Source organism: Chaetura pelagica, unplaced genomic scaffold (genome assembly GCF_000747805.2).
Source record: "Chaetura pelagica isolate M959 unplaced genomic scaffold, ChaPel_1.0 scaffold45, whole genome shotgun sequence".
Taxonomy (NCBI): Eukaryota; Metazoa; Chordata; class Aves; order Apodiformes; family Apodidae; genus Chaetura; species Chaetura pelagica.
In genome coordinates this window covers 2,228,283-2,246,522 of record NW_009953217.1, presented here as the reverse complement: position 1 = coordinate 2,246,522, position 18,240 = coordinate 2,228,283, and the positions used below count along the sequence as shown (strand labels likewise).

The window sequence follows — 18,240 nt, the reverse complement described above, 5'->3', positions numbered from 1 at the left end:
TGATGGGAACAGGACCCAATTTCTTCCCAATTTTATAACAAATGAAAAATAACTACATTTTTTCTTTTGTTGTGCAAGCCATTTATGACATTTCACCTAGACCCACATTTCTATATTCTGAGAACTGTAAGATCAGACAAGTCAATAACCTTGCAAAAGTAAAGAAACTCAGCATATTGTATCTGCTGCCTCTCCCTTACCCACTGTCCTGTTCATCCCATCAAAGTAATTCTGATTGAGCATGATTTCTAGTGACCCTTCCATGTCAACTGTTTTTTGTCACTTCAGCCTCAGGGGCAGCAAGACCAGCTCCCACACCAATGAGGCTGCAGCTGGTCTGGCTATGGCCAGGTTCCAGGGCTGCACAGGAAAGTGATCCTCATGAGTTTGCTTTTTCTTGGAGCCAGGGAAACCCAGAAAGCCCTGTGCTACCACAGCCCTGCAGTAGAGTGGGGACACAGAGGCCACAGGCACATATCAAGGGGGGCTCCATGAGCTCAGGCACCATAGGTCATCCACTGAAATTTCCTGCTTCTTAACCGTTTATTACTGTTGATATTATTCTGGGTTCTGAAGCTAGATTCTATGATCTGTATTTTTCTTGGTGCTCATTTTAAATATAGGTATTACCTCACCCTCATTCTGTCCTTTGGGACGTCCTTGAGTTCTCAAAAAGAATATGTTGTAGGTCAGAAACAAACTGCTTATTCTTAAACTACCATGCACTAGGGAATAAGATCATCTAGATACAAATGAAACTCATTTGAAGGACAGATTTGTAGTTCAGTTTCTGTCCTGAGGGAAAGCCTCAGGGACCCAAGCCCCAGTGGAAAGCAGTACAGGAACAATGTCCCAGCCATATTAATTTGCTTCAGTGAAATCTGTTTTTAATTTATTGTAATTTGTGAGTAACCATAACGACAAGTAACTGCCAACAGCTGGGACAATTCAACATACTTGAAACAAAACTTCAATAAAACAATTCCAGTCATCTTCCCATGTGCATGCTGGAAAGGAGGGACCACAGCATTGCAGGCCATTGCTACATCAATGAGGCTTATGCCATTGTGGCTCAAAAACTGTTAATCCCCATGAAATTCAAAATACATTAGTTGTATTCTTTATTCATTTATTCAGCAAGAGCAGCATGCTTGGAAATCAAAAACAGATTAAAGATATTCATAGTTAAAAAAATTAAATAGTTACTACTTTTCAAGAGTTCCTATTTCTGAGTGAATTTTAAAGTGATAGTTATTTCTCTTCTATTGTAACTGGAGTTCAGGGGCATAACATTTCTCCATTCCAAGCATTGTTCAAAATTCACAGCTCTGAAATATTGATCTCACATGATGTTGTGACACATCCAGTGAAAACAATGGCTCTGCTGGAGGTTTGCCATCTTAAAACATTCAAGCATCTGCCCAACTGGACAGAGTCATAAACCAAGATAAGCATGATTTGTATCAGCCTGCAATTTTGATTGCAAAAATTTTCAGTCTCTCAGTTACCTACCTCACATGGAGTCTGTGATTAACAAGTCTCCTATTTATGGTAAGAAGTCACTGTCAGATTGTGGGTTCTGTAAACCAATAGCTTAATTTCTGTAACTATCTCCATGAATGAAAGAAGGATATAGGCAATATATAGCATCACAAACTAAGTGGAATTTATTTAAACCAAGTTAAAAAAATTGAAATTATGTGACATACCTGTAGTCCAGAAATGCACAATAAAGATGAACTCTGTTACTCTTATTTAGTGCTTGGCTGTACTGTCTGGGCGTCTGCAAGAAAGAAAATATGAACTCTGAAGGAATGCTTAAAAAGGACTGAATTCTGCTATTTAACTACTTTAAATACACATTGCTACAATAACTTCATTAGAGTTACTCTAGATTAACACACCAGAAGTGAAAGCCATTTTTGTCAGTCTTCATAGCTTTCACACAAACTCTAAACAGGCAAAGGCTGGTGTTCAGTCTTAATTATACATACTGGCATTAAACTTATGTCACTTTGAGTGAGAAATCTGTGTCCCCTTTAAATTAAACAGCAAACTAGGATTATTTGTTGCATATAAACACCATAATATATGTTAATTTTTGCAGGATTGGGATGTTATTCTTCAGCATATATTTGGCTTAGTTGGGTTTTGTTCTCATTGGGTAATAAAAATCTCACATTTGAGGAAAAATAACACTGAAATATGTGCATTACAATGACCAAATCACAGACATTTTCATTCCACAACAGTGATTATTTTAAAACATACAATCAAACTGAAAGAGCAATACCATAACTCAAGATTTTATTTTAACACACCTTAGCTTTATAATAACATAATTTCTATCTTCCATAAACAGATTTAACAACTAATTCAATCTCCTCCATTCAGGAAGCTTTGAGATCCCATTCTCCACTCTGTTACACCAGTTTCATGACAAAATAACTCAAATTATATTGGAGTGAAGTAATATTTTGTTATAGAAAAAATATGAAAACTAGAGGATTTCCAGGACCCATTCAACCCTCTTTAATACATAAATCCCCAAAGTCCACATTGTGTTAGACTCTACAAGGCAATTTTTTAATTACAAGAGTCTTCAACATAAAGAAATCACTGGTGAATTAACAGCAACAGGATTATTGCAACACTATTTGGCTGTCAAGCTGAAAGATAACCAAGTATTGCTTTTCTAGTTTTAGAGAAAGAAGGGAAAAAACTCCAGTGCCTCATCATGCTGAAACTCAACCAAGTACAAGAAGTCCTTGATGCAATGTTCCTTCTCTCCCACAAGTCCAATGAGTGTCAGGCACAAGGTAGCACAGTTCCCTCCCTACCAGTGATAATAAAACATTTTTGCCTGACCCAGGACATCCACACGTTCATCCTGAATTTCCACACATGTCAAGTAGCTATGCTGTAGATAAGGCTATTTGCTTCTTCTAATATCTGGATAACAAAAATGGAATTTTCTTATCTGCTTGAGCAACACTCCTGGACAAAATTTGTAGTTACTTGACTTAACTTTTTTTTGCTAAGCCTTCACCAAAGAAACAGTGGAGGCTGCAGGTCAGGCACTCACAGAAGCACAGCTTTGTGAAGAGGAAAGACTTCCATTTCAACACTGAGGGTCTCTGTTGACCCTTTTGAAACTCTGGTGACAACCTGTAGCCTTTTACCACAAAGGGAGCAAAGCAAACAGTAAAACCTCACAAGCATGCCACACTGGGAAATTATAACGGCACAAGAATATTCTTGAAGAGCACTAGTTCAGAAACTGCAGAATACTAATGATCCGTAACCCACTGCTGGAAAACTGCTTTCCACAGCTTAATTCAGAATTTTGTTAGCAGAGTTCATTCTATTTTACCAGCAGCAAGGGCATGTAGCATAATGTTTGCCCATTATGCTATATAACCGTATGTCCATCATGTCTATGGCTCTCCTGAAGTAAGCAACTGAAAGAATCTATACTCAGTTTGTATTAAAATTACTCCACTTCTGTGATAGACAATCTGGCAAAAAAAAACCCAAACAAAAACAAACAAAAAAACACACAAAAAAACCCCAAACACAAAACACAACAAAAAACCTGCTGTAATAACCACTCAGACTGTGTGATAACTCTCATTTCTCATATGTTATTTGTAACATATCTCTAGGCAAATCTTGATTCTTAATACACAAAGCAGAAAGGGTACCACAGAATCAGGTTGGAAGAAGATGGAGTACTTCAGCTGTGTATCTTTTTACATAAATAAATCCTAGATATGTTTTACCCTCAATTAAGTATTTTTGGCAAGGGGCAAATCATTGTTTTTCTCCATCTTTAACTCTAAACACAGATGTCACTCACTAGACAAAGAACTACACCAAGTGAGGCCATATAGTCTCTGGGCTGTCCAGAATTCCTTCGGAAAAAGGATAAATAATGCATATACAAGAAGTGTCCATGTCAATTTGCCTATTGACTTCTTCTAAAAAACATGTCCCATGTTTTAACACACATGACATGGGCCTCACAAGACTTTTCAGTGCCATTTATGACAACTGCATAAAACTTCTGTTTTCTCAGACTCCAATGAAGTTCTGCAACAAAATCGTCTTTAGAATAGAAAGCCCCCCAACATATAAGAAATTGCCTACAATGAGGAATAAACCCTCTTTGATCTTCAACAGCTTTACTTCAAAGTATGCTCTAATCTATGAAAAATTAACTGACTGTACCTCTGTACTACATTTCTTAAGTTAAATTGTGTGTGAAATTTTATATGTGACTTGGATCTTGAAGCACTGAAGATATTGATTTAATGACATTGATAACAGAAAACTAAATATAAAGCAGTCTTTTACACTACAGGATTAAGCTACTTGAGTGTTTAGAAAAGGACAGTTTATGCAGCTTTCAGTAGTGTGGGGAGGGAAAGCACCGGAACACCAAGTAATCCAGGATCTGTGCATTGGTTCTCCCTAATCTAGATTCTTTTCAATCAGTCCTTCTGCACAGAGAGGGGTACATGCAGCTTCTTCAGAAAAGAAGTACATTAAAAGAGGAAAGCAACCTCTTGTCATTGAGAAACAGTGTAAACTCTGTCTGAGGAGCAGGTATCTTGAGGAAGGGCTGTTGATATCATGGCTGTTCAACAACCCTTCCACTGACCACTGGCAAACCCTAGAAACTCACTGTATGTGTTGAGATCATACAAAGGACATGCACAAATGTGTGATGGGGATATGGTACTTACACTTCTGGGAACTAGGCACAAAGCCATTGTTACTGGGTGAAGAGGCCAAAAAAGGGGGAGGGGGGGAAGGCTGAAAGCACTGCTGGAAAACTTCAGGAAAACCTAGTTGCAGGAAATGTCATGCACACAGTTGCAGAAGAAAAACAGTCAGCCAGCTGGTGCTGGGAAGGCTTGCCAAGGAAGAGAAGCCAAGCAGAGGGTGGGGTGAACCTTTATGAGATTAGCTTGTTTCTCCTCTCCTCCCCCGAATTTAAAAAGCAAATATTTAGCTGCATGGTGGTGGCCACCAAGGAGGAGGATGTGCACTTTCTAATTCAATATACATTTTTCTCCAATGTGAAAATGGACAAATCCGAGGGTCAGATCTGTCATTGGTCTGAACTTAGTACCTCCAAGACCAATGTGCTGGGTGTTGGACTGCCTGTCATTCAAAGTAGTTGATAACTTAGCCCATTAAGTTCAATTTGGAGCTCACATGTCTCTGTTTATACAACATAGAGTCTCTCTCTTTTAGAGATTTTGAAGCCTTGTCTTCTCAGCCTCCAGGAATACCATAGGTAACTTTGAAGGTGCTGAGAAAAGGTATTAAGACAAACAAGCCTCTTGTCAGTATGTTCATGTCTTTGGTGCAATTCACAGCCCCACTGAAATATTCTTACAGGTGTATGAATCAAAAGCACTTTTTTTTTTTTTTCCTGATTTATGGATTAAATTAGCAACTAAAATGACACTTTAAGGATTTCCTGTCCTCACACTGATATCCTGACTGCAAGTGTGACCTATTGAGGACCACGTGGTTTATTGACTTTCCTTTCCACCTTATATGATCTACTTCTCCTAATTACCTAGAAAATTAAAACTTTAAGTCTCTTCTTCTACTCAGTTCCCTGGAAAAAGACAGGCAGAAAGAAAGAGAATGAAAGAATGATCACCTATTTCTGCAGTGGTTATACTGGCTGTTTTCTTCCAAGCTGTGAGAAAACTGTGCTGCAACAGACCCTGGGCTTAGATCATCCAGCTATATTAATTTAGGGCCATTTTGCTGTGTAACTATATAATGAAAAAAATTTTTCAAATTGTACAAAAACGAGTTTAGCTCATGATTAGGAAATTACAGTGTGTGATGTATAGAACAGCCCTTAATTGTTCCAGTGAGAATCCATCCAGAGCTACACCAGAGATACACCAACACACACTTACTGAAGGAATGAACAAAACACTGTAGGCTCCCAGGTTCAACATGAAAACTTGCTCAATATAATTCTTAATTGTACAAACATACAGTCTAAAAAAAAAAAAAAAAGGAAGGTCCCATGATATCACAAAGGGTAGAAGACTGTGACAGACAACAATATAAAGGAAAAAAATCAGTGAAATATCAAAGGATATAAAGGCACCTGAAAGTAGAAAAAGATGCCATATGCAATTGAATATGGATTGGGCTTGAACCTTCTTCTGCCTGAGGTTAGAAACAGTCAATGCATCAATTTCCTGGAGAAATATTATTAATAAAATGCTACACCAATAGCCTTCCCCAGCTGCTGTATTGGGCAAGCAATGTGAGAACGAAAAAAGCAATGAAAAACCCATGAGCAACAGACTGAAAAATATCTTGGCTGCTCTTCTGATAGCATTTTTATAAAGAGAGAAAGAAAAAGAAGAGGGAATGGATGAGAAAATTGTCCCAGTACTTTTTTTTTTAAAAAAAAATTACTGTGCACAGCAAAAAAGAAAAAAGTATTACTTCTGAATGTGTACAGCACCAGAAGATCTTGCTATTTTTCTTAGACTAGCAAGTACACTTCCCTTTAAATAAAAATGCAATTTTCTTGAAAAGATCCCATCTTTCTTATGACACTGAACAAGGGGGCTTCATCCAACAGCTTCCAGGACCATATCTGTCCACTTGCAGATCCCACTGTGGACTGTCAGGCACTGTGCATCTGTAAAACAGTTGCTTATGATCTACAAAAACTGAAATTGTTACTTGGTGCTCATCTTTCTTCAGCTTGTCTCTTTGATCCACTTCAAGTTACCTGCTGATAGCACAAGTAGGCTTCCTGGCACCTAGAAGAGCTAGGGCAGTGATTGCTGAATGTACTTTAAGTGAAATTTTGTGACTCTGTTAGAGGAGTAACAGCCCTTCTCTCTGGTTTTGGATGCTAAATAGCATAAAAGCATTTTTCCCAAACTACTCAAGGAAAGTTGAAATTTTGGCAGTGAAAACTGACTGTAACTTTGAGTTAGAATTATAATCTCCCTAAATACACATACACAGTTCCCAAATGGGTTTTCTTTAATTTTACAGCTAAAAAATTCCCACCCTTGTAGATGCTTCAGGCAGTTAACATGGCACAGCATCAGTGGGTCAGCAATGAGCTCTGAACTCAGGAATTTCTGAGGACAAAGCACCTTGCTCAGCCTTACTAAGCCATATATCCTCTGTGGACTATGCTTTCATCCATTCCTCAATTTCAAAGATCTGAAATATTTAACAATGTATTTCTTCCATTTTTCTTTCTATTTGGCCTGGGTGCATATGGGCATGATGAGTGTTTTCCATGTATTTGTTAACACTGGGCAGTGACAAGTACTTGCATGCCAAATTCTTTCAGCTTGGAAGCCAAAACTATTTAAGATGCAGTACTGCAGTGTATAATCATGCCAAACTCCCACTGACTGCAATGTGGATTTATAATACTCTCAATATTGATGTAAATAACGATAATAAATGTAAAGTACATGAAGGCTGAAAAATAGCCACAGAAAGAAAAGGGTTCATTTTCATTAGAGATGCATGGAGCTGACTTCAAGGGAAGGTATGCACAAACAGAAACTGCAGGATAAGGACCTTTGAAATTCAGTTTGGGCAGCAACCAAGTTACATCAGTAAATATTTGACGTTTAAAGATTTTATATGCCAGTCAGCAAGAGAGAAGACTCAGCATGGCAGCTTTTTCTTATGTGAGCACCAAGAAGCACAGGATTGAACTCATGGTCTGTAAGAAAAGCTGCCTTAGTGCTTAAATGAAAACATGATTTCTCATGTTATTTAAAGCACAATTCTGGTCCAAACAATGGCAAAATGGAAATACTAATATTCTCTATCTAGAAATAGTCTGAGTTAAGTAATTAGCAACTTAGCAGTCAGATGGTTTTGATACATAGCTAGTTAAACAGCTATGCCCATATATGAGAAAAAAATGTATCCATACCCAGTCTTCTAAATGCGCAAGTGATTTAGACATCTAAGGATGTACTAAGGAGTGCAAAGTCACTTATACTGAAACACCTGGAATATATTTTCTCACCTCTTTGAGTTCTAGCAAGTCAATTCACATGAGATAGGAAGTGAGTGCTGTTTTTGGTTTTTTTTTCCCTGTGTGTCACTGACAGAATTGTTCATGCAAAGCCAGGGGCATCAGACTTGTTGGGACCCTCCACATTGCATCCCACTGACTCAGGGCATGACCTCCAACTAGATATTATCTCTCAAAAGTGAATAAATGCAGTCTGGCTCCAAAGAGATCCAAGTTAAATCAACTAGTTTAAAATGCAAGTTATTTCACTCAAGGTGCCCTTGTTGAAGTTACTTATTGTGTAAAAGACCTTATTTGGTTTTACTGTAACACAAAACCCTGCAGAGCAGCTTTTCTGCTTTTTGCCATCTCCCCTCCCTCAGAGCTACCAGAAGTTCACACCAGACAAAAGAACAAACCCAGCTTGATTGTCAGGACTCAAGAAAAGTTATCCAGAGTGGCAAATAAATAAATAAAAGGAAATCTACCATTGTTTTCATTGGTTGACCTACCTGGAGTGGAGATTGCTGAGAGACCTTAAACACCAAATGCATTATCCCCTAGCCAACGTCTCATTTATATCTTTTATGCTCTGATCTATTTTAACACATCTGAGTTAGATGGGCCAGGCTGACATAAGCTCTGAGCATGGATGAAGCAAAGCTAAACATACAAAACTATTCCAAACCTGGGCATTTGGCCTGGTTCTTCTAGGAAATAATTTTGAGAGATACCACTTGCTCAGACTGGCTATTAACACATCTGGTTGTGTGTTCACCCCTCTGGTTCGAGGCTGTATTGCTTTGTGCTGCTTCTACACTGCTAGGCTCCTGGAAAACACCATTTTTAATGTAAATAAAGTCAAATACTTCTGAAAAATTATCTGTGAAAAATCACCCCCAGCCTTGAAAAATTCTAGTCACATATGTTGCTGGCAGCTTACAGGCCTTTTTGGATAGGTGAATGAAATATTGTTTCAGCTTTTCCCCACCCTTAGTGTTGATAATAAAGTAGATTTTGTGGTCATGCTGATACAAGTTCATGACAACTTTTCAAAACTGTTGTAGTGGAAAAAAAAAAAAAAAAAGACTGTGTCTTTTGTTAAGGTTCTTTTGTTTCCTTTCACTGTGCCTTTTCTGCTACTCTGCATTATTGTATTAAAAATGTATTGCTTTGCTAAAATGAGAACCAGATGTTTCTTCTATACACCCTTTCCTAAACTCCTTTATTTTTCTTAACGCATGTGAAAGGAACTGCTAAATGAAAACAACTGGTCTGATTGATATTGAAAAGGCTATTTTAAAATGGACATTTTCTAAAACAACAGAACTATATTTTTTCCCCCCATTCACCGGTAGTATTTTAACTCAGCCAGAAATATTCTGTTGCCATTCAACTGTCCAGGCCCAATGCAGAGCTCTGTAACAGGAAGCAATGTCTAAGCAATGACAAGAGCTGTGAAAGGGACCAGAAGGCAGGCATAAAGCATAATCCCTTAAAGGGATGCACAGAGTATAATCACTTTTGAGAATACTTTTCCTATTAGATAATATTTCCACAATTCTTAGTTTCCAAAACAGTGCTTGGACTTCTCCTGATGGCTTTCTTCTTCTTTTTTTTTTTTTTTTTTTTTTTTTTTTTTTTTTTAAGAAGAGAAACATTGCATCAGATGCAAAACATTCAAGACACTCATATTTAACATTTAAAGTGCAGTTGTGACTCCCATGCTACTGAGGAAGGAAGAATTGTAATCAGAAACAAAAAACTGGGACAGTTCAGCACCAGCTGGCAAGGAGCTGAGCACTGTACCTGTGATGCTGCCCTGCCTGTGGAGGGCAGCAGGACAGTCAGACAATGACAGTGTTTGCTCCCATTTCCACTGTACAGTTACCTATACCCCAAAAAGAACATGCATGGATTTTTGATAACCATAATTATAAGATTAATCAATAAATATTCACTCATATTTATTATGGAAGAGGCTTAAAAAAACATTTAGCCATTTTTTCACATCAGAAGCACAGAGTAGTTAGCCCAAGATGGATTTTTCAAGTGAAGAATCAATATGTATTGCCTTTTCTAAGCAGACAAAAATAAAAAGCACAAAGATGTCCTAATTTTCCCACACAAAGACCAAACAGTCTGTGTCCTTATTTTTGAAGAACACAAGGACTGTGACAGCCTGGAGCAGTTAAACATTAAAATTGTATGCAATCTGCATGATAATAAAAGGAATAATGGACTGTTTATGGAATAATGCATTTATCTTCTTTGTAAAGACTTCAGTGTCCTGCACTTCACCTCCAAGGACAAAATTAGCTTCCAGAAAGGGGTAACTTTGAGAATGCAAGAGGTCTGATATGGCCAAAACCAGTCCATTAATCAAGATAAAGGAAGAGGACACCATGGGACTATAAATACAGCAAAGGGTCCAGGGCTACTGGTCCTTAGGAAGGTTCCCTGAGCTACTTTGGAAGCCCAACTAAGCCACTGAGGCTGTGCCCAGGGGTCCAGCTGAAGCACAATCCTGTCTCCCATGTACACACACCTGCATAAGCAAGGGCTTTGTAATCTTTGTTAAAGAATAATAAAGGTGACAGCAAAGCAGCAAGAACTAAGGCAGAACTCAAGCTGTGAGGTCTTCAAGGCACTGGCACAGCATATAACTTAATGGGACTCTAGCTTATGACATAAATTTGCTAATATGAATAAAATTGTACTCCTAGGCACAGCATATAACTTAATGGGACTCTAGCTAATATGAATAAAATTGTACTCCTGGAGGAGTAATACCACCTTCCTCAGATATCAGAAGCCAGTTCATTAGCTTCAGTGAGTTTGATCAGGTCTGCACTTTTTGAAAAAAAACCCACGATTTTGTAAAACACCCAGTTGGTTTCCCACCAAACATTTGTAGAATCACCTTTGCTAACATTTATTTTCAAAGGACCATTTTATAAAGGGTGTTTTAAAACCATGTTCAAGTTAAAACTGTAGGAGGAGTCTTAATAGTTCACATCACAAACAGAGTATCAAGCTTAATGGCAGAAATATTTGCCACTCAATACCTTTGTTGTTTTGTTTTGTTTTTCTAGGATTGGATATATATGTTAGCATTTTCCATTCTCTTTAAAATCTGGCTATGCAAATGTTGCCTCTGAAAAGAAATGCCACATTCTTTGTGAATTATATGTGACAGCCTTTGTTTTATATTGACCCCTTCAGCTCTTACATCCCTTGACTAGCTGCTGATCATCATTTATCCTTTCCCTGACTCTGCTAATCTCTGGGGAGCGGGTGGGACAGGCAGTCAATAGAAGTGATGGAGTATGAATAATGAGAGAGTACAATAAACATTCCAGTTGCAACTCCACATCTCAGGACAAAGACTTTCAGAAAGGTACAGTGCACAATCCTTCTATGATAAGAGTGTTGGAACCAGATGGAAAATATTATTTAAAACTTTTGCTTTCTTAAAGGCAAGCTATTCAGGCGTACTAGGTGAGATAAGAGAATGCTTATTCTGTGTAATCAAAAAATCACTTGGACACCTGGTTTTATTCCCAAATTCGCTTTCCCCATGTGGCTTTTCACAGGTTCTTTCCTGTCTCTGTTTCGTTTTACAGTTATTATCCTACCTCTTTAGTCTGTAAAGTCTCAGACTGAACTGTGACTTCTGCATCTTCTTGTGCATGATGGGAATCCAGTGTAGAAGCCTGTGTTCACATCCAGCCTAACACTGATTCATTTCTGATAAGCAGCCTTAGGCCATCAGATTACCTCCTTAAGTACCCAGTGAACCTGGAGGGCTTTCTTCCCTTGACATCTCTCTCATCAAACTGCAGATAGAGAGATATATGCCCACTGCTTTACTTGTTCCAGTTCTAACATGCAGCTGCTGAGTGATAATTATCTGACAAAACAAACCCCAACAAAAATGCGAGTTTTCTCTCACATTAATAAGCCAGAGCTGCTGTCTTAAGTACAATCAAGAAATGAGACAAGGAACCCATGACAAGGGAGACAAGGACGGCAGCAGGATTGCTCAGTTCAGATACAACCCAAATCTACACCAGTTTGGGTCTAACATTAATGCTCATCTTGCCACAAAAATACTCTTCTGTAATGTTTCTTGAGCAGCAGGGTGATGCAACACCCCCTTAGCAAGACTGTTTTTGAGCCATTAATATCCCATTAAGATATTATACTCTCCAGACCAGATCTTTCTAGGATTAAACTCATGGGTTTCCATTGCTTTATTTTCTTTTTCTTCTCATTGTAGGAAAAGTCTCTCTAAAGAGCATTTACATTTTTCTTCTTCTGATTTGAATCTTTTCTCCCATTCCTGCACATTTGCCAAATATGAGTTGTCTTTTAGTCAGTTGCATGAATGGGATGAAAGTCACACAACTATTTAGTTTAGTGTCATTTTTCATTCAGAGGAAGTGTCAGGGTGCCAGAACTATTTGATTTGTGCATCAGCCACATCCAACAAATGGAGAACCATTCTGGAATTAGGCCTGGTCCATTAACTCCAGTTACAAAGTTGAGTAATAGCAGACAAAGCCATTGAGTTAGTTTTTCAGATGAGAAAATGGAAGTTATTGGAGCTTTGTGTATGTCTCCAGACATAAGGCAGATAGAAATACTGCTACTGGTACAGCAGTGACAGAAAAATACCCAACAGTAATTTCAGCCACATCTCTGCTGTGACCATCATGCTGCACAGGACAGGGGTGAGAGGCTGAGGGCTGGCACAGCTAGGAGCCCCCCCAGCACGAGCTGGCAGAGGGGATGGGAAGCCTGAGAGCCCTCGGGACTGCAGAAACCTTATAAAGGCAACTTCAAGGCTGTGTTTTGAGAAGCACAATAAATGCAACACTTCTGAGAAGCTGGAGCTCTGGATTTGGAGTCTATGGGTTGGGTTTTTTTCAGGACAACTAGGGTGGAAGTTTAAAAGCAAGTGTGTCTTCAACCTTACAGTCTTTTGCCACTTTGCAAATGACACCAACATTTCCCCTTTTTCCTCAGCTGAATGTTTACACAAACACATGACCAAAATTGTTGTGTGCAGCTGTGCAAAAGAACAGGCAAAGCAAATGCAAAGTGCACCACAGCAAACTCAGGAAGAGGAACAAGCAACTCAATAAGGTATTACTGTCTGCCAGCTGATTTATCTGGGCATATCATAAAGTGCCACATAAAGGTACCTTCTACCATAAATCACAGAACACCACTTAGTTTGGAAAAGACCTTCAAGATCATGGAGTCCAACCATTAACCCCACTCTGCCAAGTCCATCATTAAGCCATGTCCCCAACCACCACATCTAGATGACTTTTAAAGACATCCAGGGATGGTGACTCAACCACCTCCCTGGGCAGCACTTTCCAATGTCTGACAACCCTTTCAGTGAAAAAATTCTTCCTAATGTCTAGTCTAAACCTCCTCTGTCACAGCTTGAGGCTATTTCCTCTTGTTCTATCATCATTTACTTGTGAGAAGAGACCAGTGCCTACCTCTTTACAATGTCCTTTCAGGTAGCTGCAGAGGGCGATGAGATCTCACCCTCCTTTTCTTCAGACTAAACAGCCTCAGTTCCTTTGACTGCTCCTCATAAGTCTTGTTCTCAAGGCCCTTCACCAGCATGTTCGCCCTTCTTTGGACACAGTCCAGAACCTTGATGTCCTTCTTGTATTAAGGTGGCCAAAACTGGACCCAGCATTCAAGGTGTGGCCTCATCAGTGCTGAGTACAGAGGGATGATAACGTCCCTGGTCCTGCTGATCACATGATTTCTAATTACTGGCCAGGATGCCATTAGCCTTCTTGGCCACCTGGGCACACTGCTGGCTCATATTCAGCTGCCTATCAGACAGAACCCTCAGATCCTTATCTGCTCAACTGCTTCCTAGCCACTCTTCTCCAAGTCTGTAGCATTGCATGGAGTTGTCATGGCCCAAATTTGAATACCTCCATAATTACTCAGGTCTCAGTTTGCACTGTTTGTCTGGAGCTCAGTTTTTCCATATGTTTCCTGAAATCAGCAATGGGTCCCTCTGGAAACTGATCTAATGGTTTGAGGAATGCAGCTATGGTCATTAGAGCTTTGCAAAATCTCCAAACTTGCTTGTCACTTACTTAACACTACAATATTAAATGGGCAAAGAATGAGAAATCCTATGTTCCCCCTTCAATGGAAATGCTGCTACACCCCTTTCCTTTCTCTTTCCTGTACTTCAGTGAAATGTCACCCTGTTGGAACTGGGATTTTTAAGCATCTTGAAAAGATGCAGTGGCAAGCAGTTAAGAACATATCAGACTGCCACATTCCAGTAATATTTTGTGACACAGGCACCCTGTAAATAATATTTTTTCTTTTAGTTTTTTTTGTTTGTTTGTTTGTTTTTAAGTAAAATGTAACACATAAATAGGGGAAACACTTTTAGATCTAATAAAACGACAACCACATGCAAACAGAAATGGCTGACTGCACAATTTAATTTACTAGGATCATTCTATAGAACTGCAGAAACATTACAAACCAAAAATGAAAAGCCTCCAGCAACCTCCTTCATGGCAGTAGCATTGCAGGCCTCAGAAGCATCTGTTCTGTCCCCACGGAACCTAGTAAGGAAACTTTTGATGATTTCAGCGGGTACAGGGCACGATATTCCTGTTCTGCTGTGATTAAGAGTTACTAAACAGAAAGACAGCCCAGTTTTAGGAACACAGTGTCTCAGAACATTGCAGCTACTATTTCAGTGTCATCTGAGTGCTAGTTCGGGATGCTTTATCCCATGGAGCACAGATATCTTTTTCTCTTGCTAAATGTATCATTATTTTTGGAAACATTCTTGCTAGTGTTCATGGGAAAGTTTCCAATGGGGCAAAACTTCCAATTACAATCTTTTTATAGTTCATGCTTTCATAATTGCCTGACAGCCTTATAAATAAATTGTTTAATAAATAGATGGTAGTTTACCTGTCACAGTGACACACAGTCCAAACAAGTCAAGATACTCCTTCCAGCCATCACTTATAACTTAAGAACTTTTTGTATCCTCATAATAAAAAAATTACACATGCTATGCATATCTACTCCATGTCCATATCATCTTATGCTTTTTTAGGAATCCATAAGAAATCACAAAAAAAATGCCAAGTCATTTCTTACATAGATAATAGGCTCTTTCACAAACTCTAATGTTAAGTAATAAAAATTCTAGTATTTCTAAAAATAGAGAATAAGAGAAAGAGGAAAAACAACCCACTCTGGAGATGTATTTAGATTCTCTTCAGCACAGTAAGTATTCAGGGGCATCAACACTAGCACTGTAATTCCTGGATTGCCCAGCACACAAAAGGCTTTGCTGCAGGGAATGGGAACATCACACAAACATTCTCATAAAACTGTTCCATAGGCAGCAATTTACCTAGTGGGGACCACAATCACTGTAGGGGATAGCCCAGGCTGTGCCCACTAATAAATCAGAAGTTAAAAGCATCAGAGCGAAACAGCCTTGAGCCTCAATACAATGAAAAGGAATATGATTTGAAAACCATCTTCTAGTTTATTGCCAGCCTTTCATTATGGTCTCCTTGTGCTACACAGAATAAAAAAACAGAAGTGCCTGAGGAAGGGCACAGAAAGATAGGAAGATGGAAGGAAAAAGAGAAAATACACCACTTTCTACCCTTGAACTCAGCCATGTGTACAAGTTTGCAATCTGTCTGAGATAATCTCACATTAAAGGAAAGAAAAAAACAACTTTCAAAAGCTGTAAAACATGGTCTGAAACATTATTTGTCAACAGGATTATCTCTGGTGCTTCTTCAATCTGTGCTGCACAAGTCAGCAAACTGTGGTGCTATCCAATGCACCTCAGGTACATTTCAGGTAAAATACACCCAGAGCATACAGCAGAGGGCAATGAGTAGCTCAGGGAATATTCCAAGCACTTCCAGCAGGAGTTTGGTAACACAGTCAGGTCTTTTCTTTTTTACACAGTAGTGATTAATTTCTGCTTATTTCCCACCAGCAAAATATTGATCAAGCGAGAGGGGTTTTTTTGAGTTTTCTTCCTTCTTCTCATAATTTACCTTGGCAAACTCTCTTAGTTCTTTCTTTATTCAACCTCAGGAGAGCAAGAAGAGCAACAAAAAGGCCATATTCCATGTCTCAGTTGAGTCAGTATGTTTCAGGAATATCTAACTTTTAATGTCCGCCACCTGTAAAAGCAGCTTTTAATAACCTGGTCATTAGGGATGTTAATAATGATTTCTTAATGTAAGGAGCTTGAATGCAATTTTATAAATGCATCTGACATCATCATGTTTAATCTTTTTATGTGGTACTGGACATATAAGGAGCTTTAGGGTGAGCACAGCTATAACTGTGACTGAGCTGCAACAAAAATCAACAAGTGTCTGTAGGTCCAAACCAATCTGTCGACGACATGAGCATCACTGCAGAACTCATGACTTGATCCCAAAATCATTTAAGCCAGTTACAGTCTTTCTTTAGATTTAAAGGGATTTAGGATAATTGTCTCCATTAGAGGGTCAGCAAAATGCCTCATTAACACCCTCAGAAACTTCAAATTCTGCCAAATTTTATTACTTGAAACTGCTGCCAGCCCAACAAGAGCTTTCTTAGCACCAAAGTGGGGCCCACTTCAAGGGCACATTTCGTTTTTGCTGTTGTTTTTTCTGAGTTACACTGTTTTCTAGTTTTGGGGTTTTGACTGACTTCAGTACAGCTTACCCTAATGCTTGTGAATGCGAGCTGCTGTATTCAAAGGAGGAATTTGTGTAAGGGAATATTCAGGACAGAAAAACAGTTGCTGTATGCAGTGACCCTTCCCACTCCTTAATCTCTTCCATGGGTTTCACCTGTATCCTCTTCCCAAAAGTACAGTCTACTTTTCTGTTAGTAGGAATTTGCATTCTTGCTGGACAATGTTTCAACCACTTGCACTGAGCTTAAGCATTGCACATCACAGAAGAGAAACCTAGGGACTGATCCTGCATCACATAAAGATATGACCATCATTGTCACCTGAGTTGCCCCAAAGAGGGGAGGGGCTACTCAGACACCAAAATTATGCACATCTCTGGTCTGCACCATTGTAATGATCTTCTTGTTTGCTGTTAGCAAAGATATCTAGGGGATGCAACAAAAGCTATCACAAGAACTTGCAAAAAGATAAAATACATGCAAGGATTTCTGAAGGCAAAACGTAAACATTCAGGTGCACTGAGTAGCTCTTTGAAACAACATTGAGGGTTATTAGATGTAATCTGTATTGGAGACACATGCCTTACACTTGAAGAATCAAGGCTATTAAAATGCTGTTTCTCCCTAAATCCACAGGCCACTTGTGCTGCTTTTAGCTCCTCTTTCTTCCCTGCCCTCAAGGACTGAAATCATAACAACAATCACATTATTTTTTAACTTAATAGAAGGAACAGTGAAACTAATTCCAGCCTTGGGCAGTCCAGACAGCAATAATCTACTCTCATCCTCGACATATTGTATATAAATGAGATTGCAGCTAGATTGCATCCTCTTATCAACCACATGCTGAAGAACTGGAAGGCAGGGCTCCTCTCTGTTCTTTTCCCTGGGTGCCTAACAATCCCTGTGCTTCAGCGGGGAAGTACTGAAAGATCTAAAGATAAATTAAGGCACACATAGTAACATAGCCCATGTAACAGAATCACTGTAGATTACTATAGAAGTGCAAACTGCAGCATGCAACCGTGTGATACATGGACATTATAGGCTACAGCACTCATTAGACTTGGATTAATCAGCTTTAGCTGAGGAAAAATGACATCCCAAATATCTACTTTTGCCTACTCCTTCCTAGTAATTAACACAAGCAGCCTTTAATGTACATTACACAAGGGGACTACTATGCACCCAGGCCAATATACGCAGCAATCGGGAGCCTCCACAGCAGTCTCCAGTTCCCCAGTATCAATTACTAACACAGCTCCTCTTATGCAAGCTATATAAAGCAGTTTGCTGGCATGCTGAGGGCTGAGGCAAGGTTTAAATATCCTCAGAAAACTAACGCATGCAGATTTCCCATAACTAAAAGCAATAGTTTTTTCTATTAATTTTAATTGTAACAGTTATAAGTTTCTTTCCTTTGGAAAAAAAAAAAAAAAAAAAAAAAAAAAAAA

The 18,240-nt window shown here is 38.9% G+C and overlaps 1 protein-coding gene across 1 annotated transcript in view; it reads right to left on the bottom strand.

Annotated features, from left to right (window-relative positions):
* The window catches only part of GPR133 (G protein-coupled receptor 133), a 135,497-nt gene that overhangs the window by 65,008 nt on the left and 52,249 nt on the right, over positions 1-18,240 (bottom strand). The window contains exon 14 of the mRNA XM_009997636.1: positions 1,710-1,783. Within this exon, the coding sequence (XP_009995938.1) occupies positions 1,710-1,783 (74 nt within the window). The remainder of the gene's footprint in view (positions 1-1,709; positions 1,784-18,240) is intronic.